General features: G+C 43.0%; 1 protein-coding gene across 6 annotated transcripts in view; it reads right to left on the bottom strand.

Moving 5' to 3' along the window:
• Nucleotides 1-351: 351 nt before the first annotated feature.
• LOC144606451 (protein-tyrosine sulfotransferase 1-like) overlaps nt 352-26779 on the bottom strand; it is a 63872-nt gene continuing 37444 nt past the window's right edge. For 3 of the 6 annotated variants that reach the window (XM_078422552.1, XM_078422553.1, XM_078422554.1), the window contains exons 5-6: nt 10656-10704; nt 352-3003 (exon numbers count right to left, since the gene is read on the bottom strand). In XM_078422552.1, the coding sequence (XP_078278678.1) occupies nt 2990-3003; nt 10656-10704 (63 nt within the window). In that variant the 3' untranslated portion in view covers nt 352-2989. Of the gene's footprint in view, nt 3004-10655; nt 10705-26779 lie in introns of those variants that run through there. The other 3 variants (XR_013548951.1, XM_078422555.1, XR_013548950.1) reach the window with 2 other exon arrangements.

The following is a 26779-nucleotide window of genomic DNA, read 5'->3' as shown; positions in this document are numbered from 1 at the left end:
TGCGAATAAATCGATTTGTACCAGCATCTGCAGTTATTTTCTTATAAGTATTACAAATAAATCATATTGTGAGCAACCTCAGAGCTTGCAGCTTCTGCCTTTCGCTAGAAGGCAGTTCTGCCTGTTCTGCACTAAAACTTAAGTTTCTGGCAAAATAGCTCCAATATATGCAGATATTCCATTACACACACATGTTTTGTTAGACTACTGATTTAAGCTCAAATTCTTGCCAAATAACAAGTAATAAATGTCAGTGAGATACAGCAATATTTTCAATGAACTTTTTGTTTTAATATTAAATACTTGAGTATTTAAAGGCCCTTCGTAGAACAAAATGTGAAGGACATGCAGTGTTTTCAGTTCAGTTTGGCATTGAAATAATTAAACGGAAATATTTTTTTTAAAGACGGATGTAAAGTTGCCAAACCATTTCTTGCTGGGATTGTGAAACAGGACACATAATTTCCAGGTTCAATGTTGGACGAAAATTTTCTGTTCTACTACCAGCGAGCACTGCAAAAATGTACTGGCAAATAAAGTTAAAGTTTCTCTTCCACAACAGCAGAAGTGAAGGCTACAAGAAGAATCATGGGCCCTCAAGCCCTGCCTAATCAATGGTTAGTTCTCTTTATCATTCTTTGTATCAAGGACATCTGAATACATTGCAAAAAAACATAATTTAAATTAATGCCTCGTTCCTATAGCACTACAGTATTTCTCCACCTCTGATTTGTTTTGCTGGAGTAGCTTAGCCGGTCAGGCAACATCCCTGGAGGACATGGAGAGGTGGCGTTTTGGGTCAGGACCTTTCTTCAGACTCTTGCTATGCTAACGTTACATTGAAGTGTTTGCAAGCTTGTAAGGTGACAATGTATAATTAAGTGTGATGCACATACTCATTTTGCACCCATTCAGGTCTTATTTTCATTCACTCTTAAAATTGCCAAGAGGTGCTTCAACTAGATATTATATTTGAATAGAAATTGAACGTTGAAATATCCATACATTTTTTGAGGTTTGCAAATATTATTTTAAAAGAGCAGCTACAATGTCATGAGTTTACATATTTCATAAGTCATTAGTTTACATATTTTTAAAAAGTGGTCCCAGCATTGGCTCCTGGGAACCACTTTCCAATCTCCAGTAAAAAAACCCCACCAAAATTAAACCTTAGCTTCCACAATTATTTATGCAGCTACAGGACTATTCATGGGGTCTCAGTTATGAAAGCTAACTTACTGGGGACATTGAAGCAAGGTGTAACAAGATTAGAAGTCTCTTCTGCCTAAGCAGTGTGTGTTGTGAACTTGTCCTTTTTGTGAACTCAAAATATTACTCCAGTAACTGCAATCCCAGTTCCACATGATATTAGTTTTCAGTGATGTAGGTTATCTTAAATGAAGCTAATCACTTATCACAATAACAGAGGAGGCTCGAGAAACTGCAGATGCTGGAACTTTGTGTAGAAAACAATGGGTGCAGTGGTAGAGTTGCTGCGTATAGCACCAGACCCGGGTTTGATCCTGACCACAGGTGTTATCTGTATGGAGTTTGTACATTCTCCCCGTGACCTGCGTGGGTTTTCTCCGGGATCTCCATTTTTCTCCCACGCTCCAAAGACGTACAGGTTTGTAGATTCATTGACTAGGTAAAATTGTAAATTGTCCCTAGTGTGTGTAGGATAGTGTTAGTGTACAGGGATCGGTGGGCCTGTTTCTGTGCTGTATCTCGAAACCAAACTAAACAATGTGTTGGAAGGAACTGCAGATTATGGTTTAGATAGACACAAAAAGCTCGAGTAACTCAGCTTCTCTGGAGCGAATGGGTGATATTTTGGGTCAAGACCCTTCTTCAGACTAAACAATGTGCTGGGGTAACTCGATGGGTCAGACGGCATTTGTGGAGGAGATGAATAACAAAGGAAGAGGTTAGACTAAAGAAAAGAGGAGGCTAAGTCTATGTTGGCTCCTGGCACAACCATCCCAGCAGTCTGAATCCTGCTTCCTTATTTTTATGCAGCCTTGTAACTTATTCTCTCTCACGTCCCATCAACTCTTGCACTACTCACCTAAGCTATAGGGTAACTTACAAGAGTCACTTAATCGAGAGCATATCTTTGAGATGTGGGAGCTGAGTGATGAACCCAGCAGAAACCCACATGGTCACGGAAAAATTGTGCAAACTCTGCTTAGACAGCAGCTGAGGTCGGGATTGAATACGGCTATGTTGCACCACCGTAATATCTGACCTCTGTTGAAGTGCTGAGTCAATGAACAATGCAGTCAGCACTACCTGGATGTTGAAATGAGCAGGCCATGAGAAATTGGTCTGCGGCCCACAAAGCAATAAACAAACAAGGATTTACACCAACATCTTTGTGTGCAATCATACAAATAAATTAAGAATTCCATATGTAAATAACATTATGGATTTGCTCAGGTTCCAGTATTAAATTATGTATTTCACATGGAGCAATATAGGCAAATGATAACAATTTTATCACATTCTATGAACACAATGAACGTTACAAAGGATTTAGGAAAAAAGGATTTGTGTTTAATTCAAACACCCTTCGGAGATCAGTCACAAATCCCCAGTCATTAAAATGTAACCACAAAAAAAAAAATCATTTATCCATGGTGACCTTTCTGTTATGAATAAGCCTCAAGGGCACATGAACACACATTTAACCTTCATTCGTTGATACTTCTATAATTAAGACAATAGTATTGCTGCTATTGAGGACAGTTACATGCACTCCTCATACTGTACCATAAATTTATCCTCAGACATTAGAAAATAGGATTAACCCACCAAAGGAAGTGGGAGAATATACAAAAATAATAATTGCTTTATTTCATATTTATGTGCCCACAACATTGGTATATTACAAAATCTGTAAAAAAACACAAAAATGCTGATCTCGGCACAAAGGATCACAACTGCTTGTTTTGTCGAGAATCATGACGACAGACATCTTGTTCACTCGTTAGGTGGGCATATCTGCAGGAAAACAAAATATACAATAGTGTTTTTGAGATTCTGTGCAAAAGCTATTGGTTTCCAGCTATAGATAAATGTACAGACAGTGTTGCTGTGGTGCATTGGTTGTGTTCCTAAGAAACTTCATGTTATAGAAAACCATATTATAAAGACAATTGTACCTATTACTCTGTGCAAAAAAAAATTGTCCCAACGATCTCTAAAATATTCTCTCTCTCATTTTAAACGTGTGCCTTCTAGATTTAAACTCCCTACCCTTGAGAAAAATACTCTGATTATTGACACTATTCCCCTCAATTTTATAAATCTCTGCAAGCACATCCATCAGACTCCAGAGCTCCAATGAGAACAATCCCAGCCTATCCAGTTGCTCCTGGTAATTAAAGACCTCCATTTTGTGCAACATTCTGGTGAACATTTTCTGCACTCTTTCTAGTGCTACCACATATTTTCTAAAGTTTGGTGACCAGAACTGCACACAATATTCCAAGTGTGTCCCAACAAATGTCTTGTACAGCTGCAACATGATGTCCCAAATCTTATACACAATATCCCTGCCTAGGAAAGCAAGCAAGCAAGTAGATACCTTCTTCACTACTCTAGTTACTATTTCCCGATCATGATTTTCAGGGTGCTATGAACTTGTATCCCAAGGTCCCTTTGTATAGAATTAAACAATGCAAATGCATTTAAAGGAAAGCTAAGGAATGAGTTTCTCTCTTCAGAATAGCTAGCCTCGGCTGTAGTTTAAGAATCATTGAACAGTATAACATAACATAGCACCCTTCCGCACAATGTACTATTGCTACCAAAGAGCATTCAGTTCGTATTCTTTCCTTTTTTTTCAAACATCTCAACATTTTCTTTTTATTCAAATATTTATCCAAGTCCATTCTGTAAGCTACTCAAGAATTCAGATGGGGGGGGGGGGGGTATAGATTATTATTTTCAATCTTTTGCTTAGTTTTGTTTACTTATTGTCACATGTACCGAGGTACAGTGAAAATCTTGTTTCAGGGTTAGATATTAAGTGCTTAATGGAGCTTTTTTGCAGCAAACAAAAGGCCCATTGGAGGTTGTAAGTGTGGGTTTGAGGTTGTACATCTTTGTGATATCATGGGATACAGGCAATTTCTGGCTGGCTTGGCCAGAATATTCTTAGTAATCTCCCCATAAAAACATCTGTGGTGTGTACTTTCTGCAGTAATATGCCTAATATTCATTCCAGCATTGGTATCTGCGACTTTAATGAAAGCATGCATAAACTATGTGTAAACATATAACTCTAACACCTCTTAACCTCATTGGTTTAGTGTGAATCATTCATCGTTACCCCAGCACTCCTTTCCAACCACCCAATGAGGTCAGGACTTGAAAAAGTCTATTTACAAAGGAACAAGGCACTCACTGTTCATAAATCTATAGTGGATGACTGGATCAGTAACTTGGCATGAATGGAATTTGGTTTGATTGGGGGCAATTGTCATAGCTATCTACCCACTCCCCCTCTGTTTTTGCCAGAATTTACTCAATCCAAAGAACTGTGTTAAACTTATCACCAAAGCTAGTTCAACGGTCTATTCTTTTCATGTAGCCACAATATATATGAAAGGTACTAAGCAAACTCAAGGGTATACAGTGCATTCAGAAAGTATTCAGACCCCTTCACTTTTTCCACATTTTGCTACGTTACTGCCTTATTTTAAAGTGGATTAAATTTATACAAGCTTGGCACACCTGTATTTGGGTAATTTCTCCCATTCTTCTCTGCAGATCCTCTCAAGCTCTGTCAGGTTGGATGGGGAGCGTCAATGCACAGCTATTTTCAGGTCCCTCCAGAGATGTTCGATCGGGTTCAAGTCCGGGCTCTGGCTGTGCCACTCATGGACATTCACAGACTTGTCAGGAAGCCACTCCTGTGTTGTCTTGGCTGTATGCTTAGGGTCGTTGTCCTGTTGGAAGATGAACCTCTACCCCAGTCTGAGGTCCAGAACGCTCTGGAGCAGGTTTTCATCAAGGATCTCTCTGTACTTTGCTCCGTTCATCTTTCCCTCGATCCTGACTTGTCCCCCAGTTCCTGCCGCTGAAAAACATCCACACAGCATGACGCTGCCACCACCATGCTTCATTGTAGGTATGGTATGGCCAGGAGATGAGCGGTGCCGCTTGGCATTCAGGCCAAAGAGTTTAATCTTGGTTTCATCAGACCAGATATTCTTGTTTCTCACGGTCTGAGAGTCCTTTAGGTGCCTTTTGGCAAACTTCAAGCGGGCTGTCAAATGCCTTTTACTGAGTAGTGGCTTCCGTCTGGCGACTCTACCATAAAGGCCTGATTGGTGGAGTGCTGCAGATATAGTTGTCCTTCTGGAAGGTTCTCCCATCTTCACAGAAGAACTCTGGAGCTCTGTCAAAGAGTGACCATCGGGTTCTTGGTCACCTCCCTGACCAAGGCCCTTCTCCCTCGATTGCTCAGTTTGGCCGTGCGGCCAGCTCTATGAAGAGTACTGGTGGTTCCAAAGTTCTTCTATTTAAGAATGATGGAGGCCACTGTGCTCTTCGGGACCTGCAATGCTGCAAAAATTGTTTTATACCCTTCCCCAGATCTGTGTCTTGACACAATCCTATCTCGGAGGTCTACGGCCAATTCCTTCGTCTTCATGGCTTGGTTTTTGCTCTGACATGCACTGTTAACTGCAACTGTGGGATCTTATATAGACAGGTGTATGCCTTTCCAAATCATGTCCAGTCAATTTAATTTACCACTGGTGGACTCCAATCAAGTTGTAGAAACATCTCAATAGACAATAGACAATAGGTGCAGGAGTAGGCCATTCAGCCCTTCGAGCCAGCACCGCCATTCAATGCGATCATGGCTGATCACTCTCAATCAGTACCCCGTTCCTGCCTTCTCCCCATACCCTCTCACTCCGCTATCCTTAAGAGCTCTATCCAGCTCTCTCTTGAAAGCATCCAACGAACTGGCCTCCACTGCCTTCTGAGGCAGAGAATTCCACACCTTCACCACTCTCTGACTGAAAAAGTTCTTCCTCATCTCCGTTCTAAATGGCCTACCCCTTATTCTTAAACTGTGGCCCCTTGTTCTGGACTCCCCCAACATTGGGAACATGTTTCCTGCCTCTAATGTGTCCAATCCCCTAATTATCTTATATGTTTCAATAAGATCCCCCCTCATCCTTCTAAATTCCAGTGTATACAAGCCTAATTGCTCCAGCCTTTCAACATACGACAGTCCCGCCATTCCGGGAATTAATCTAGTGAACCTACGCTGCACGCCCTCAATAGCAAGAATATCCTTCCTCAAATTTGGAGACCAAAACTGCACACAGTACTCCAGGTGCGGTCTCACCAGGGCCCGGTACAACTGTAGAAGGACCTCTTTGCTCCTATACTCAACTCCTCTTGTTATGAAGGCCAACATTCCATTGGCTTTCTTCACTGCCTGCTGTACCTGCATGCTTCCTTTCAGTGACTGATGCACTAGGACACCCAGATCTCGTTGAACATCCCCTCTTCCTAACTTGACACCATTCAGATAATAATCTGCCTTTCTATTCTTACTTCCAAAGTGAATAACCTCACACTTATCTACATTAAACTGCATCTGCCATGTATCCGCCCACTCACACAACCTGTCCAAGTCACCCTGCAGCCTTATTGCATCTTCCTCACAATTCACACTACCCCCCAGCTTAGTATCATCTGCAAATTTGCTAATGGTACTTTTAATCCCTTCATCTAAGTCATTAATGTATATCGTAAATAGCTGGGGTCCCAGCACCGAACCTTGCGGTACCCCACTGGTTACTGCCTGCCATTCCGAAAGGGACCCATTTATCCCCACTCTTTGCTTTCTGTCTGTCAACCAATTTTCTATCCATGTCAGTACCCTACCCCCAATACCATGTGCTCTAATTTTGCCCACTAATCTCCTATGTGGGACCTTGTCGAAGGCTTTCTGAAAGTCGAGGTACACCACATCCACTGACTCTCCCCTGTCAATTTTCCTAGTTACATCCTCAAAAAATTCCAGTAGATTTGTCAAGCATGATTTCCCCTTCGTAAATCCATGCTGACTCGGAATGATCCTGTTACTGCTATCCAAATGCTCAGCAATTTCGTCTTTTATAATTGACTCCAGCATCTTCCCCACCACTGATGTCAAACTAACTGGTCTATAATTACCCGTTTTCTCTCTCCCTCCTTTCTTAAAAAGTGGGATAACATTTGCTATCCTCCAATCCACAGGAACTGATCCTGAATCTATAGAACATTGAAAAATGATCTCCAATGCTTCCACTATTTCTAGAGCCACCTCCTTAAGTACCCTGGGATGCAGACCATCAGGCCCTGGGGATTTATCAGCCTTCAGTCCCATCAGTCTACCCAAAACCATTTCCTGCCTAATGTGGATTTCCTTCAGTTCCTCCATCACCCTAGGTTCTCCGGCCCCTAGAACATTTGGGAGATTGTGTGTATCTTCCTCAATGAAGACAGATCCAAAGTAACGGTTTAACTCGTCTGCCATTTCTTTGTTCCCCATAATAAATTCCCCTGCTTCTGTCTTCAAGGGACCCACATTTGCCTTGACTATTTTTTTCCTCTTCACGTACCTAAAAAAACTTTTGCTATCCTCCTTTATATTATTGGCTAGTTTACCCTCGTACCTCATCTTTTCTCCCCGTATTGCCTTTTTAGTTAACTTTTGTTGCTCTTTAAAAGAGTCCCAATCCTCTGTCTTCCCACTCTTCTTTGCTATGTTATACTTCCTCTCCTTAATTTTTATGCTGTCCTTGACTTCCCTTGTCAGCCACAGGTGTCTCTTACTCCCCTTAGAGTCTTTCCGCCTCTTTGGGATAAATTGATCCTGCAACCTCTGCATTATTCCCAGGAATACCTGCCATTGTTGTTCTACCGTCTTCCCTGCTAGGGCCTCCTTCCAGTCAATTTTGGCCAGCTCCTGTAATACTGACACTTCCGATTTTCCCTTCTGCCTTTCCATTTGCAGAGTAAAACTTATCATGTTGTGATCACTGCCTCCTAATGGCTCTTTTACCTCTAGTCCCCTTATCAGATCAGGATCATTACACAACACTAAATCCAGAATTGCCTTCTCCCTGGTAGGCTCCAGTACAAGCTGTTCTATGAATCCATCTCGAAGGCACGCTACAAACTCTCTTTCCTGGGGTCTATTTCCAACCTGATTTTCCCAGTCTACCTGCATGTTGAAATCTCCCATAACCACCGTAGCATTACATTTGTGACACGCCAATTTTATCTCCTGATTCAACTTGCACCCTATGTCGAGGCTACTGTTTGGGGGCCTATAGATAACTCCCATTAGGGTCTTTTTACCCTTACAATTCCTCATTTCTATCCATACTGATTCAACATCTCCTGATTCTATGTCACCCCTTGCAAGGGAATGAATATCATTCCTTACCAGCAGAGGATCATCAATGGAAACAGGATGAACATAAGCTCAATTTTGAGTGTCATAGCAAAGGGTCTGAATACTTATGTAAATGTGATATTTCAGTTACTTATTTTTAATTACTTTGCAAAAATTTCTAAACACCTGTTTTCGCTTTTTTTATTAAGGGGTATTGTGTGTAAATTGATGATTAAAAAAATTAATTTAATCCATTTTAAAATAAGGCTGTAACTTAGCAAAATGTGGAAAAAGTGAAGGGGTCTGAATACTTTCTGAATGCACTGTGAAAGGTGGCATCCTTTGGTCCTGCTGCTCTGTATTGTATGATCTTAAAAGGCTGCAGTGACCCCGAATGCATGTGATATTCCAAAATTCCCTAAGCCTGGAAAGGTCTCAATGGATTGGAAAATGCTAATGGAATGAGACGAATGTAGGCTGTTCTGCCTGAAGCCCAGAGAGGAAAGCGAAGAGATCCAAGATGGCAGCAGTGGCTGACGCAAGTAACAAAGGGCCAGTAAACAGACCAGCTGCGGGAGGCAGTGCAGTGCACCCTGATGGCGAAGTGGGCAGATAGGGGTCCTGCAACAGCCTGAGGCTCGGCAAGAGGCTGAGCGCATGGACCAGACGTGACTTGCAACTGCACGGAGCGATGGAGCAGCAGTGGGGACATCAATGGCTACGGTTGGCCAGGCCGACCCTGCAGCACCGCCAGGATAACAGACCTTCATGACCAGGTTCAGATCTCTGGATTTATAAGTGGGACTTGAAAATGCCGCCAAAACCTTGCGACTCTTGTATACTGTCTCAATGCACTATTTCTATTCACTTGTACTGAATCTAGGATGTATTAATCTAGTGCCTTTACTGAATTGAATACAAAAAAGAATTTCACTGTACCTCACTACATGTGACAATAAAAAAGTACAATTGAGTAGTACAATTGAAACTAAAATGCAGTTCGCCTAACATCTGTCATTGGGAGATTTTTGGAATAAAACATAAAGGAAATTGTTGTAAGATTCTATGAAAACAGTCGATATCAGAATGAAAGGAGGTTTTTGAGGATGCTATGAGCAGGATGGATAAAGGGAAATCAGTGGACATGGGATCTTAGAATCTTCAGAAAGTATTGACAAGGTGCATGCAATAAGTTACTGCTCAAGATCTTATGGTGTTGATGCCAATGTATTAGTATGGATACAGAATTGCCCAACTAACTGAAAACAAGGGGATTGGGATATACGAGTCAATCGTTTAGCATTGTGTAAGCACTGCGGTGCCACAAAGATCAGTGCTTCTTCAACGATCAGTGCTACTCAACAGTGGCGCATCAGTAGAGTTGCAGCCAGGGACACGGGTCACCCAGAGAAAACCCACACAGTCACAGGGAGAATGTACAAACTCCACAGACAGCAACCAAAGTCAGGATTGAACCTGGGTCTCTGGTGCTGTGAGGCAGCAGCTCCACCACTGCACCACTGTATTACCCAAACTGTTTGCACCTGTGCTGCTTCTTCCTCAATCAGTCAAACATCAACCACATCTGGCTCATTTAGTTAAAAATAATTTTCATCTTGGACATTGTCAGCTCATTTCCTTCACAAAATGAGAACTGGAGTAAAAAAATTGGTCTCCATTGTACGTTTCTTTTTGTACTTCTTAGTTTTGATTCTAATCAAACCTCCTAGATTTTCTCAGGCTCATTGTTGACTGCTTCCACTTCAAGCCAAGTTGAGTTTAGTGTCATCTACACAGGTGTGGTGAGGTATAGGTACAATAAAAATCCTAGTAGTATCACAGGCACTTGGACCCAAGACAAGCACATGGACATAATTTAGTTTTTTAGTTTAGTTCAGAGATACAGCACGGAAACAGGCCCTTCGGCCGACCAAGTCCGCACCAACCAGCGATCCCCACACACTAACACTATCCAACACACACTGGGGACAATTTTATATTTATACCAAACCAATTAACCTATAAACCTGTATGTCTTTTGGAGTGTGGTAGGAGACCGAAGACCCTGGAGATAACCCACACAGGTCACGGGGAGAACATACAAACTCCATAGAGACAGCACCCGTAGTCAGGTTCCAACCCGGGTCTCTGGCACTATAAGGTAGTAGCTCTACCACTATGCCACCGTGCCTACCCTTAATCTGAAGAATTTCATATTAAGATTCAAATTTTTATCTCTTACCTTTTTGAGGAACATTTTTGACCCTTTCTTTGATCTTCTTTATCTCAACCTAAAACGAGAGTTCAAGTAATTTGTGACATTGCCAAAAACAGTCTCAAGACTGCCAGCACGAGAGGTGACTGAAAGCTTAAATCGGATAGTCTGTGGAAGTGTTAAAGAAAAGGAATAGTAATCCCAAGTACTACTTGTGACCCTGGAAAATGTGCATCACTTCCCATATCATAGATATTGATAATCACATTTGCTTTTACCTTCAGCTTTTGATTGATTGAGGAAAGCGAAGTTTGAAGAGCAAGATCTCAGACTGAACACGGTCTTACAGATTGGAACTGCTTCCGCGACGTGGACCACCTGCAGCAGATACTTCAAGGCAAATGAATGATGCACTTCTGGTGACACTGCATAATACTCTAATTTCACTGAAGAATAACTGAACCAACATCACGGACCTCTACCAGGGGATCATCTTCAGCATTGAAGTCCTAATTACACACAGCTCTTTTGGCAGTCTCTTCCTGTGCCAGAGCTCAGAATAGGCTACCTGTCTCAGGTGCCTGGTATCAGATATGCAAAAAAGCTATTTGCATACTACTCGAAATAAAAAACCTTTTCTGAGCTATGCTATGGGAAGAGATTTCCAGTCCCCAATTGACTCTTGTGATTCTTTGACCAAGGTCTACTCAGTGTGCAGAATGATATTGAGAACATCAAGTCCATGCACTGGAAACGTGCAGAATGCCTCTATATACAGTAGGGGCACACCTAATAAACTACCTGCCCATGAGCATTGTCAGGTACCTCCTGCCCTCCCATATTAGCCCCTGTCAACTCGGAGTGGAAGCAATCATCCTTGATCACGAGGGAATGCCTGGGAAGATGATATATTCATTGGTTCTAACAGAGCTAAACATTTGTCATCAGGTTATCATAGTAAATATTGAGGCATAGGACTGAAATCTCAAAGAGATAGGAGTATCTTGAAGAACAAAGGAGGATTGAAGAAGTGTGGGTGATTTGGGATAGTACTAGAGATGAAGAGTTCAGCAGTTGAATGCGTAGGTGACAATAGCATAACAATTATATTTGGAGATGAGCCGAATGCCAGGATTGGAGGATAAAGAAATATAGGTTTAGGTTTATTATTGTCAAAGCGAAAAGCTTTATTTTGCTTACTATCCAAGCAGATCAGGTATGCCACACATAAATACAATCATTGTATGAGTCAAATACAAGTTTAATAGATAGAGCAAAAGGGTAAGTGTGCAGAGTGCAGAATATAGTTCTCGGCATTGTAATGCATTAGTTTCATAGATGAGGTCAGATATCCAGTGTGGTAGAGGTGAATCGGAGAGTACCCTGGCATATGGAAGGACAGTTCAGAAACCTGATAATGGAGCGGAAGAAGCTGTTCCTGAGTCTTGGTGGTGAGTAGAGAACAGCAAGGCCAGGGAGGGTTTTGAAAAGAAGACAATTTAAAAGAAAATGAGAGGTTACTTAACTGGGGTTCGACGTAGGGTAACAAGAACAGCTGAAATGAAATCAGTACAAAATAGTGGATGAGCAACAGTATTGAATGACTTCAAATTTATGGAAACTAGCGGAGAATACATTGGAGTAGTTAAGTCTCTTTCATCAGCAGATGAGCCTAGATGGAACAGAGTTGATATGCAGGGAAAATAGGGAATTGGTGATAGGAAATGCCATAAAATACTCTGCAGGTGAGGTGGAATCATTGGTGAGAGAAACTAAGTTAATGTATCTGGTTGAATATTTCAGTGAAATATATATATGGTTGAAGTTGATCTGAAATATTAATAGTTCTCTCCATAAATGCTACCTGGCCAGCTGAGTATCCCCAGAACATTTTAATTAACTTTCAGGTTTTCAGACCCTGCACTTCTTCATTTTTGTGTATTGGTCTCAGTCAAGACACTGATAGGTTGTCCAAAGCTCATCTCCAAGTCAAACGGGACACAAAAGTTGATGAAATGTAGAAACAAGAATCTGCAGATGCTGTTATAACCAAAAAAAAGACACAAAGTGCTGGAATAACTCAGCGGGTTCCACAGCATCTCTGGAGAACATAGGTAGGTGACGTTTCAGGTCGGTATCCTTCTTCAGACCAAAGTTGAAGAGTCTGGTTCAATGCCATGCAATTGCTATGGAGAAATGGAGTCACTGGCATGCAAAACAAGGTTTGTGGTTGTAAGCAAAGAAAATGTCTTTGACTTCCCCATATTCAGTTGGTGGAAATATTGGTGACTGTGGTGCAATGCCATGAATGAATTGTAAATGAAGATTTATGGAGGGGTAAGAGTGGTTATCAGAGATCCCATCAAGGTTAATTATGATGACAATGGGCAAGTGAGACTGACACATGCTGTACAGTTTTGAACATATTATGACTGATCAATAATGAAAGGCCAGCAGGAAGAACACTGGAGCAGTTGAGATGAGAAGTTCAGAATTAGATAAAGGTCTCAACAGTGAGAGACTACAAAATGGGCAGAGATGGGAATATTTCCCACATGGAAATAAATAATCTTTGTGCTGAGTTGGATGTGGGATGTCACAAAGATTGGAATGAAATGCTGAGACCTCAAATGGTATGTGTCAGTTTGAGCAATCAGTAGGAAAAAGAATGGAATCCTTGACAAGTGAGTACACACCGTGGAAATGAATAGAAGACAATGGTTTTATCATCCCTTTGTTGAGTAAGCTCTACCTTATCCAACATTAATTTCAGACAAGATTTTTTTCATATATAGCATGGAAACGTTGCTCAAAATGGTGGATGGATGGTGTTAGGTCGATAAGCACATTAAAGAATGATCCATGATTGCTCATCGTGCCATTTAGAAGCAGGATGTTAATAAGACAGAAATGGCCAAACAAAATACTTTGGAGATCTCAGCCTTGGAAAAAGAGGTAGGGAAAGCAACCAATGTTCTGCATTCTTTGGTTGCTTTTGGGAAATCCAGGCTTCATAGGAAGGCCCTGAGATTCTATAGGGAGAAGAGAAAAGAAAAAATAATGGCTTTCCACCTGGTCAGGAAGTCCAAAAGCAATTTACAGCATAGTTACAGCTGCAGAATGAGATCATAATACAGAGAAGCATTGGAAGGAGAAACCAGCCAGCTGCCTGGCATGTTCCAATAAAGTTGATGAAAATGAAATAATAAATTCACCATGGTGACAATTATTTAATTCATTGATTAGCCTTGTGTGAACAAATGGAATTTTGAGCGAGATGGGACAAATATTTGGAAGATGACATTTCCTCCCAGAAGCTTCTTTTCCAAAAGTAAAGGAGGTTGGAGCTGTGGCTATTGTCAGACTGGCAGGAGCCAGAGAAGACAGATGATCTATGTATGATGTTGGGGTAGAGGGAGAGGGACGAGCAAGATGGTGAAGGGCAAGATATACAATATGTGGCTATGGATCCATTACTGAGCTAATTGTTCGAGGTCAATCAGTATTTCACTGCTTTACCCCATATTGTCAGTAACTTTTCTGTTTCAAATATTATTCAATTACATTCTAATTGATTATAGTAGCTGCTTCAGACATTCTCTGCGATGAATAATTGCCTGTACTACTTACGGAAAAAAATGATTTCATCTTGTGATGGTAATAAGATACCAAAAGAATACGGTAGCACAGGAGTAAGGTTACCAGGCTATCATCCAGAGGCCTGGACTATTATTTGAGAGATACAAATATGAATCCTTTTAAGCTAGCTGTGGAATTTAAATTCAGTTAATCACTTCAATCTGAAATTGCAAAGTTTTCACCAGTCATGATTGTGGTAAAATCCCAACTGGCTCAAGGATGTCAAAGGGATCTGATTTGACTAGTCTGCTCTCGGTTCAAGGGGGAAGAGGGAGTGAATATTAATTTACTCCGGGCTCCGGGTTAACACTGACTCACCCGACGAGTTTTCCTCTCATCTCCCTTTCCCATCCCATCAGGCCGTCCCGCCCCGCTCCTTCCCGCCCCGCCCATTCTCTCCCCTACCTGTGGAAGCTGGTGTGCTTGTTGTACACGGCCATGCATCCATCGGCCGCGCAACTGGTCGGCATTATCTTAAAAATAACAAATCCCCCCCCCCCCCCCCCCCCAAAACCTCCGACACAAAATAAAGCGAAGTTTCCATCACGCATTTGTAACGCCTCTGGTGCCTTTTCTCAATCTCTCTCTCTCTTGCTTTCCTTCCCCCCACCGGACCGGACCTCCTTTACTGATGGCGGGTTGGTGTGTAGAGACCTTGCTGTGGGTGGGTGGGGAAAGTGGGACTTTCACGTTTAAGTGCTTGTCGTGAGCAGGGACGTCTTTCCCCTCTCCTCTCCATGGGCAAACGTCATATTCCAGCTCAAGGTAGGGTGATGTTTGTTTTACCTTGAATACAACACAAAAGTGCTGGGGCAACTCAGTGGGAAGTCGGGAAGGAATTCCCTCCAAAGATGCTGCCTAAACCACATAGTTCGTCCAGCACTTTTAAACTCAACTCAAAATTTCTGACATCTGCAGTTCCCTGTGTTTGTCTCTCTTTGCTTTTCTTTTAACCTTGGCTGTACTTAGGCAGGAGAGTGCGGAGGATGTAAGATAAATTGCACCTTGTTCTCATTGGAGGCCCGAACACTTCTTGTATGTACAGAACAATTAAAAAATAATAATTTGGCATATCCTGCCTATTCTACAATTCAATGATAGATCAGCCATGATATTATCTCTTTACAACTCGCCCTCACTAACCCTATATCGTTTCATTTGCTCCAAGTTAAATTTTGCAAGTGCTGAATTCTGTTCACGAACTTAAAATGTAGTGGCCAGTTGGAGTCACAAGAGACTGTGGGAGATGTAATTTAGAGAGAAAAAAACAGACTATTGCAGGAATTCAGCATCCGTGGCACCTCATCAGGACTGATTGGCTATTTTTTTTTGTGCTACATGTGTTCTTTGCACAAATTATGTATTTGCATTCTTGGGCACCTGTTCATCTATACATTTGTAACATTGGCCAGTTTTTCAAAATTATTTCTGTTGGGATTGAGCAATGTTCTGAGTTTGGTTTGTTTAAAAATGTACTGATGGAAACTGATGAAAATGCTCCCTTGAGACACCACCTGATAATTGCCACACTTTGGGAGGGTTTGGTGGTATTAGATTAAACCTTTATAACAATACTAAAAGTATAAACAATAATAAGTGTAATCTTATAAGAGTGGTATTCTTTAAAAAAACCTTTTCAGTTATTCAAAGTTCAATAGTTAGCAAAAAATATAATTTAAATATATTTATAAAAATCTAAATTAAGGGTGCTAGACCAATGCAGAAAAAAACCCATTTTAAAGAAAAATCTCTATTTTCATTGAGAATTTTTTATTTTTAAAAGGCATTTATTTTAAAGAAAAAGTGCGATTTTTCCCAACATCACAATGGCAACCCAATGAGTTATGGGCCCAACGGGTCCACTTGGTCTGGTCTGGTCCTGTCTGTCTGTCTGTCTGTAAAACTCTGTGTCCGTGTTTACGTGTGTATGTGTGCAGTTTAACTTTTGTCGCTCGCACAGCCAAAACGGTACACCATAGCGCCACAATGTTTGCACCACCATACTCACCATTATCCTGGCCATATAATAAAACCACTCTCATTCAAATTGAAGCTACATTTTTAAAGCTGGAGAGATTTTAAAGTTTAAAATGGAGTGGGTGAGGGTGAAAGGAGGGGGAGGAGGAGGGGGGGGGGGGTGGACTGGGCAAGGGAGGGGGGATGAGGATGGGGGGAGGAGGATGGGGGGATGAGGATGGAGGGGGAGGAGGAGGAGAGGGGGGGGGGGAGAGGAGGAGAGGGGGAGCGCACTCCATTCCCACCTCAACCCCCTGTTAAAACTCCCCCAAACCTCTCCTGCATTAACTGAAATTGTGTTTGGGATTTTTTTCAGAGCCCCGCTCACGCACTCCATTCCCCCCTCAATCCCCCTTAAAACTCCCCCAAACCTGTGCTGCATTAACTTAAATTGGTTTCAGGTTTTTGTAAGAGACCCACTCCATCCACACCCCCTCAACCCCACTTATCATCCCCCGTCACAACCCACCTCAACCCCCCTTATCCTCCCCTCACCCACTCCATCCCCCTTATCCCCCCACCCTCCATTCACCCAATTCATCCCCCCTGAGCCCCCTTTAAAACTCCCCCAAACCTCCACTGCATTGGTCTAACACCCTCCCCTTACTCAGCTACTCTATTCCCACCTCAACCCCCCCTCACTCACACTCCATTCCCACCTCAACCCCCCCTCACTCAGGCACTCCATTCCCACCTCAACCCCCCCCCTCTTTAAAACTCCCCCAAACCTCTCCTGCAATAACTGAAATTGTGTTTGGAATTTTTTTCAGAGTCCCGCTCACGCACTCCATTCCCCCCACAATCCCCCTTAACTCCCCCACACCTGGGCTGCATTAATTTAAATTGGCTTCATGCTTTTTTAAGACTCCCCTTATGGCGGCGCTGCCATAGCAGCTGCGGCTTACCTGCGGTCCATTTGTCTTTGTGTTTTTGTTGTTTTTTTGTCTTAATTGTAGTTGTGATGTGGTGTTTTTGTGTTTGTGTACTATGTGTGTATGTGGGGGGGAGAGGGGGAACTGTAAAATTGTAAATATGTGTCCCTTCCGAACGGAGACCCGACCTTTGTTTTCTGGGTGTTGTCTCCGTTTCTGCTGCGGCCTACCATCGGCCCAACTCCTGGAGCTGGCGACCTCCAGGGCTCTGGTTTGCAGAGCCCGCGGACCGCACTTACCATCACCGGAGCCAGCCGTCCTCGGAGGCTGCGGGAGCGGCTGCGACTCGCCTTAGGCTCGGGCTGCGTGGATGCCGACATCGGGAGCTCCGGCAGCGGCAGCGTGTTCGCCCGCTGGGGCTTGGGTCGCGGACATTTCACCGTCCGGCGCGGCCTAAAATATGCCGCGGGATGTTTCTCTGCTGGGCGGGGGCTTCAATGTCGGGAGCCACGACCGCCCCGACGTGCAGCAACAGCAGCAGCGTGTTCGCCCGCCCGGATCGGACTTATCATCGGCGGAGCCGGCCGTCTTCGGAGGCTGCGGGAGCGGCTGGGACTCGCCTTGGGCCGGCCCGCTGCGGACCGTCCGGCGCGGCCTGCAACCACAACAACCTGACCGCGGGAGAAGACGGCAGGAGAAGGGAAAGACATTGTGGCCTTCCATCACAGTGAGGAGAGGACTGGAGGAGACTCACTGTGATGGATGTTTCTTTGATGGATGTCTCTTTTTTTGTGTGTTTTTGGGGTTGTGTAATTTTAATGCCTATTTAATGCTTTTATTGTTGGACTGTGGGTGACTGAATTTCGTCCAATATTGGATGACAAATAAAGCTATCTTGAATCTTGAACCGCACTCACCCACTCCATCCACACCCCCTCAACACCTTATCATCCCCCCCACAACCCACCTCAACCCCCTCATCCTCCCCTCAGCCCCCTTATCCCCTCTCCTCCATCCCCCATTCGGCCAATTCATCCCCCCTGAACCCCCTTTAAAACTCCCCCAATCCTTGACTGCATTGGTCTAACACCCTCCCCTTACTCAGCCACCCCATCCCCTCACTCATGCACTCCATTCCCACCTCAAACCCCCCCTCCCCTCTTAAAACTCCCCCAAACCTTTCCTGCATTAACTGAAATTGTGTTTAGGATTTTTCTTCAGAGCCCCACACGCACTCCATTCCCCTCTCAATCCCCCTTAAAACTCCCCCAAACCTGTGCTGCATTAACTTAAATTGGCTTCAGGTTTTTGTTTTTTTAAGAGCCCCACTCACCCACTCCATCCACACCCCCTCAACTCCAATTATCATCCCCCCCCACAACCCACCTCATCCCCCCTTATCTTCTTCTCACCCACTCCATCCCCCAGCCCCCTTATCCCCCCCTCTCTTCCACCCTCCATTCACCCAATTCATCCCCCCTGAACCCCCTTTGAAACTCCCCCAAACCTCTACTGCATTGGTCTAACACTCAGTCACTCCATCCCCCCACGTTCCCGGATGGGGGCAGAATAGGGGCAAGTGGGGGTGGCTAGGGGGGGTGGAGTGGGTTAGTAGGGTGAGGAGGGGGGGATAAGGGGGATTGAGTGGGGGGTTGAGGGTGCTACAATACAAGAGAGGCTTTGGGTCCAGGCCTCACTCAATCACACCCTCTCCCCTTCCCTGTCCCCCCTCTACGAGGAATTGGCCCAACCGGTCCACTTGGTCTAGTTTCCAAATAAAATGTGGCAGTTTAACCTTTTAGAGTTCTGAATATTTACACGTCAGTAATGTAAAAAAAACAAAAACTTTTTACTTCAGCAATAATCTCAGTTGAAACATTCTTGTCTACTTGATCAGATCAAAGAAAAATATTCAACCCATGTCACATAAAGGGGAAAAAGCACATCTGTTCTCGCATCCTGCCTAGTCTTAATCCCATGAACATAACCGTCATAACAAATGTACGTAATTGAATATTCTGTTGCTGTGGGATCTTAATGATTGGAAAGTGGCTGCTGTAGTTACCTCTAAAGTTTCACATATAATCAATCAATTATAATGCACATTAAAGATTTCTTAAACTGGACAAAGTGCTTGAAAGGGAAGAATTGAATGATAAATTCTTGGTAATAGGCCATAACAATATAGAGAGACCAACTCTTGAAACAAATCTGAATGACCTCCAGTATTTAATATGCCTGTATTTCACTCTGGGAGTTATTGTTTTCTGACAAATGCTGAAACCATGCTCCAAATTCGATCTTATAACCAGAAGGAGGTCATTCAGTCTATAAGGATCGTGCTAACTCCCAGGGAATAAATCACATTAGTCTTACCTCATCTCCTTATTTTTCTGCATCCCAGCAACTTATTTACTCATCAACTTCCCTTTACTCTTTTAGCCATTAACCAAATCAAAAGCAAGACTCGACCGCTCAGCCCCTTCAGCTGATATAGACAATAGACAATAGGTGCAGGAGGAGGCCATAAGGCCCTTCGAGCCAGCACCGCCATTCAATGTGATCATGGCTGATCATTCTCAATCAGTACCCCATTCCTGCCTTCTCCCCATACCCCCTGACTCCGCTATCCTTAAGAGCTCTATCTAACTCTCTCTTGATTGCAGTTTCAACTCCATATTTCCATTCATCCTTAGTCACTTTTCACCACCTTGCTTACCATGAACCCAATCTACCGTAAAAACATATAAAGCCTCTGCTTACAGAAACCCGAGGAAGAATTCCAAATACTCACAATGTACCACACACAAAGGATGGGGTGGTGGGTAGAATTCACCTTATTTATAATGCAGCAGACCACAACACCAGCGATTGCAGTCTGCCAACAAGGCTAGAGTGACTAATAACAATTCACACAAAGACCACAAAGTGTTGGAGTAATTCAGCGTATCAGGCAGCAACTCACAGAGATCTATGCAGCATTCACACAACGAGAGTGACACAGCCTCAAGAAACATGGTGGAGCAGACCAATGGTATGTCAAGGCAATGCTTCTGTTGCTTAGATGTTACTGGGGAATGCTATGGTACTCAGCCGAGCGGGTCTCAAGATTCATGGAGGTCTCTGCCAGTTACAATACCTCGCCATCATGCAAAACAGGTCTTAGCATCTCTCATGGGCAGGATTATGAGGACATTCAGAAGTGGAAAAGGGAGGCTGCCATTCCAACAGTCCCTCTCTAGTGAGCTGTACTAATGAATGTCCAATAAAGGCGAGTTCAATCCCAATTTGTTATCCATCAAGAGACACATTCCTTCCATTCCCTTTGCCATTGACAAAAATATTGACCCCTTGGTTTACAATAAAAACAAAAATAATACAGAATAAGCAAACAAAGCTAATTTGTAAATTATATCACCGCATAATGTATACAAAACTAATCTGATTACAGTGCCGGATCTCTTAGTATCCTGGCATTTTTACAAGAAACAATCCGAGAGTGAACGGTGGATGATTGCTGGCTTTCAGTAAAAGACCTCAAGTAGCTTTGAGCCAAAACAGCTTGATGTGACAGCGGATGTCGAGCTGACCAGTTGAGAGCTCCAGGAAGGACACTTGCAGCGTCGCAGTGATGAGATAATGAATTCTGTCATCCTGAGAAAAGACAATTTACTGCTCCTTGAGGAAGCATATCAGCGACCTTATTAATCTACCTTGCTCTGACAGAGGCAGTCCTATTTTTGTGTTCAACACAGATTAATGCCTGTGCTAAAATGGAAAAAGAAATACTGGTCATTTAAGACCAAGGGTGATTACAAGTGTGTTGAAAGATATGGCCACCATTTCTGACTTGGAGTTGCCAACCTGCAATGCTAACTTGGTGTCTCCCTCCACGGATGCTGCTCGGTTTGCTCTGCATTCTCAACATTTTGCGTTCTTATATCATATTTCAAGAACTCGTGCACAGCCTTGCTCCCTGGTAAACAGTAGTCTCCAAGTGTGCTCGTGAGCAAATGTTATCTGCATACCAATGCTGAGATTTGCATGCCATCGCTTCTGCAGTGAACACATCGTCGATTTGTTCACTGAAGCATGTGAGAGAATGGACATTATATACAAAGAGTTTTTTTGTTAGCTCAGCAATAAGCCTTATTAAGGCTCCAATAAAGGAACATTTCTTGGTTAGGGAATGTTGCAATAACCTCGTGCGGATGATTGATTCAATCAACTGTCATGAGACAAAAGCAATGCAAGATGTTTGCAAAAGCAAGAACAAAGGGTACAAAGCCGTCCTGTTTTCACTGTATGAATTAAATCAGCTCTGGAGTTTATCCATATTAGATTTCCTACATGTGGTCGAATAAATGATCAGGGATGAGCATGATTCTATGACCTCTCACATTATACAAAATATTAGTGAAACAAGTCAACTTCCTCCCTCCCCGTACTATAGAGCACTAATTAACAAGTTTGGTTCAGGCAAAACCCTGGAAAATGTGGATCACTTTCCATGTCTTGGGCATCATCTCTCACTGAAGGCAAATTATGATAATGAAATTCAACACCATTACTACTGTACATAGACACAAAAAGCTAGAGTAACTCAGCGGGACAGGCAGCATCTCTGGAGAGGAGGAATGGGAGACATTTCAGGTCGAGACCCTTCTTCAGTCAACAAAGACTTACCCCATCTGATGAAAAGGGATCCTCCCCCTTTCTGAACATGCCTCACAATCATGGACTACTTATGAAAGGTATCTCCAAGTATTGGAAAAGTAAACCAAAGCTGTCTCCATAAAACCCTCCAAATGTCTTGGCTTGATAAGCAAATCATTATCATTGTCTCTTTTCAGGCAAATACCATTGGCATTAAAGCGCTAACTAACTCAGTTGGCTCCAAAAGTGTGCCACATTATTTGCATGTCTGACATTGGACTCCCAAAACAGGCACTTACAAGCTCTGTCATGGCAGGATATTATCAGGAGAATGCAGGACATGATTCAAGGATGTTGTGGAAGCAATTATTTAAGTGGGACTCCCTAGACCATTGCTGATCAAAATGTAGGAGTACCCGGAATGGCATTGATAATCTCCACTCTCGCTATTGGGAGCACATGGTGGAGCCTTGCCTCCCTGATCACTGAGCCACACACTCCATCATGCACCTGCTCCTTGACTTGTGGCAGCATCTGTGAATCTGACATTGGCCTCATTGTCCCATCAAACCCCACAGAACTAAAGATGAAACAAGTTCCCCTTGACCCTGACGGACTGTTTCAATGCACGATTTTCCCCTTATAAGCATTTTATTTCGAGATCAATTGAAGACTTGGACATTTTATTTTTGAAGTTTCCTCCATTTACAGGGAAGGTTGTCTAACTGTCATATCTACAAGATACTGGTCGCGATTCTTGATTATGCAAGCTTCAACACTTCAAGAATAATTAAACAGCTCAATAATACTTCAAGACTAAATAGTTTCAAATTATTAAATTATCTCAGTTCTTGACTCATAAAAAGTGGGTTGCTAGCACTGATTTTGGGCCTGTTGATGCTCCAAAGAATTAAATGCATAATTTTCAACTAGAGGCCTTGATATTAGTATAACTAAGAGAGTAACTAGGAAAATGGACAAGGGAGAGCAAGTGGATGTAGTGGACCTGGACTTTCGGAAAGCCTTTGATAAAGTCCCACATAGGAGATTAATGAGCAAAATTAGAATACATGGTATTGGGGGTAGGGTACTGACATCGATAGAAAATTGGTTGGCAGACAGGAAACAAACAGTAGGGATTAACGGGTCCCTTTCAGAATGGCAGACAGTGACTAGTGGGGTACAAGGCTCGGTGCTGGGACCGCAGCTATTTACAATATACATGAATGACTTAGATGAAAGGATTAAAAGTAATATTAACAAATTTGCAGATGACACAAAGCTGGGTGGCAGTGTGAACTGTGAGGAGGATGCTATGAGGATGCAGGGTAACTTGGACAGGTTGTGTGAGTGGGCAGATGCATGGCAATTGCAGTTTAATGCGGATAAATGTGAGGTTATCCACTTTGGTGGCAAGAACAGGAAGGCAGATTATTATCTGAATGGTGTCAAGTTAGGAAAAGGGGAAGTACAAAGAGATCTGGGTGTCCTTGTTCATCAGTCACTGAAAGTAAGCATGCAGGTACAGCAGGCAGTGAAGAAAGCTAATGGCATGTTGGCCTTCATGACAAGAGGAGTTGAGTATAGAAGCAGAGGTTCTTCTGCAGTTGTACAGGGCCCTAGTGAGACCACATCTGGAGTACTGTGTGCAGTTTTGGTCTCCAAATTTGAGGAAGGACATTCTTGCTATTGAGGGAGTGCAGCATAGGTTACATAGAAACATAGAAAATAGGTGCAGGAGGAGGCCATTCGGCCCTTCGAGCCAGCACCGCCATTCATTGTAATCATGGCTGATCGTCCCCAATCAATACCCCGTGCCTGCCTTCTCCCCATAATCCCTTGATTCCACTAGCCCCTAGAGCTCTATCTAACTCTCACTAGGTTAATTCCCGGAATGGCGGGACTGTTGTATGTTGAAAGACAGGAGCGACTGGGCTTGTATACACTGGACATTTAGAACAGAGATGAGGAAAAACTTTTTCACTCAGAGAGTTGTAAATCTGTGGAATTCTCTGCCTCAGAAGGCAGTGGAGGCCAATTCTCTGGCTGCTTTCAAGAGAGAGTTAGATAGAGCTCTTAATGACAGCGGAGTCAGGGGGTATGGGGCGAGGGCAGGAACAGGGTACTGATTGTGGATGATCAGCCATGATCATATTGAATAACGGTGCTGGCTCAAAGGGCCGAATGGCCTACTCCTGCACCTATTGTCTATTGTATCACACTGTCCAAGACTGAGTGGAGACACAACTCTCATTTTTCTCTATCATGGAAGTTTCATCAACAATATCACCACAGGTCAGAATCTTTGATGCAGCACAATAAAATCCGGTTTATCTCGATGAATACTTGCCAACTCTTAAAGTCATAGAGCCAGACAATATGGAAAGAGGCCCCTCTGCTCACCTTGTCCACACTGACCAAGTTGGCATTTTGGGCTCGTCACATTTTCCTGCATTTGGCCCATAGCCCTTTAAACCCTTCTCATCTATATATCGATCCAAAAGTGAATTACTTTGTCCAGTCTGAATATCCAGAGAAGTCTTGGCAATTGCAGTGGGCCCCCAATGAAAATGTGCAATTCAATGGAACAATTTTTTTAGACTCAAAATATTGAAGTAAATTATGTCATTGCAGATAATGGAATTGTATTGAATAACCTGCTGTGATCTTTGCTGCCAAAAGTATTACAAAAATAATGTACTTTGAGTTTGGGGAGATACTTCTGAGGGTCTGCACAAGAATATCTGCTTGGAAAGACCTTTCATATCCCACCAGCTTCAGTCTCCGAATGACTCAATGCACTAGACACAACAATGTTAATTTTATATCTACTGTAATCTACTTTGTCTTAATAGTCAAGTCAAGTCAAGTCAAATTTATTTGTCACATACACATACACGATGTGCAGTGAAATGAAAGTGGCAATGCCTGCGGATTGTGCACAAAAAAGAATTACATTTACAGCATATAAATAAAGTTAATAAGTTACTGTAGTGTAGACAAAAAATGTAGTCTCTGGGGTTATAAAAGTTGACAGTCCTGATGGCCTGTGGGAAGAAACTCCGTCTCATCCTCTCTGTTTTCGCAGCGTGACAGCGGAGGCGTTTGCCTGATCGTAGCATCTGGAACAGTCCGTTACTGGGGTGGCAGGGGTCCCTCATGATCTTGCTTGCTCTGGATCTGCACCTCCTGATGTATAGGTCCTGCAGGGGGACGAGTGTAGTTCCCATGGTGCGTTCTGCCGAACGCACTACTCTCTGCAGGGCCATCCTGTCCTGGGCAGAGCTGTTCCCAAACCAGACTGTAATGTTGCCGGACAGGATGCTCTCTACAGCCCCAGAGTAGAAGCAATGAAGGATCCTCAGAGACACTCTGAAGTGCTTAAGAAGAATTCTGGGTTGTGAATCTCTATGAGCCTTGATTAATTTTACCCCCCGAAGATGAATCCAAGCTAAACTCAGACAATGGGTGCAATTGAAATCCACCTTCAACCGAGATGAGAAAGTTTTTTTTTTTTCACACAGAGAGTGGTGAATCTGTGGAATTCTCTGCCACAGAAGGTAGTTGAGGCCAGTTCATTGGCTATATTTAAGAGGGAGTTAGATGTGGCCCTTGTGGCTAAAGGGATCAGGGGGTATGGAGAGAAGGTAGGTACGGGATACTGAGTTGGATGATCAGCCATGATCATATTGAATGGCGGTGCAGGCTCACAGGGCCGAATGGCCTACTCCTGCACCTATTTTCTATGTTTCTATTCATTTAAGAACCAGAAAATCATTTGGAAAGACAAATCATAAGCAACATCAGAATTGAATGAATCAATCTGAAGAAAGGTCCCGACCTGAAACATCACCCATCAATGTTCTCCAGAGATGCTGTCTGACCCATTGTGTCTTGTTTTGGAAACCAGTATCTGCAGTTCCTTGTTTCTTCATCAGAATATATTCTCAGATCCTCTCCAAATCTCTTTCCCCATATGTTACGGACATCTTGTTTTTGACACCTCTTATGTACACATTTCCTGCAATCCACCTGCCCAATCCATTCCCTGCCCCTCATAAGTTTGTAATACCTCAATCAGGTCCTCTTTCCACCTGAAGGAAAACAAATCTAGCCTCACGAATCTTTTCTCATAAATGAAAAGCTCCATCTCAGATAAGATCCTCGTGAATCTCCTCCCCACCCTCTACAGAATACGCTCGCCATTCTTCCTGTAGTATGGTGACCAGAACTGGGCACAGTATCATTTGGAGTATTGCATTCAGTTCTGGTTGCCTCATTACAGAAAGGATTTGGTGCCTTTGGAAAGCATGCAAAGACTTCAGAAAGGTTTTGGTTGAGGTTTACCAGAATAATGCCTGGATTAGAAGGCTTTAGGTACAGGGAGGGGTTGGACAGACCTGGATTGTTTTCTCTGAAACACCAGAGATTGCAGAGAGACCTGATAGAAGTATATAAAATTATGAGACATATATAAGGTAGACAGTCAGAACCTTTTTCCCAGAATGGAAATATCAAATTTAGAGGGCATAGCTTTAAAGTAACAGGGCAACGTTTAAAGGAGATGTGAGGGGCAAGTTTTTTTTTTACACAGGGGGTGGTGAGTTCTTGGTACAGACTGCCGGTACTAGTGGTGGAGACAGATACGATAGTGGCATTTAAGACATTTTTTGGCACATGGATTTGCAGGGAATGAAGATATATGTATTATGTTCTGGCAGATAAGAGTTCATCTTGGCATTACGTTATGTTACATGGTAGTATGATGGGCCTGTTCCTATACTGTACTGTTGTATGTTCTTTGAGTTTCAGTTGTGGTCTATATACTCCATATATGCTATGCACCATCCATATTATTTACAATCTTGTACATCTCCGCTCCTCACTCGGGCATCTGTGAACTTGAATGCCAAGGTCTCTGCCCCCCAATACTCCCTACGGCCCTACCATTCATGGTCAATGTCCTAC

The sequence above is a fragment of the Rhinoraja longicauda genome, chromosome 26, assembly GCF_053455715.1.
Source record: "Rhinoraja longicauda isolate Sanriku21f chromosome 26, sRhiLon1.1, whole genome shotgun sequence".
Lineage (NCBI taxonomy): Eukaryota > Metazoa > Chordata > Chondrichthyes > Rajiformes > Arhynchobatidae > Rhinoraja > Rhinoraja longicauda.
This window is presented reverse-complemented; position numbering and strand designations above follow the sequence as displayed.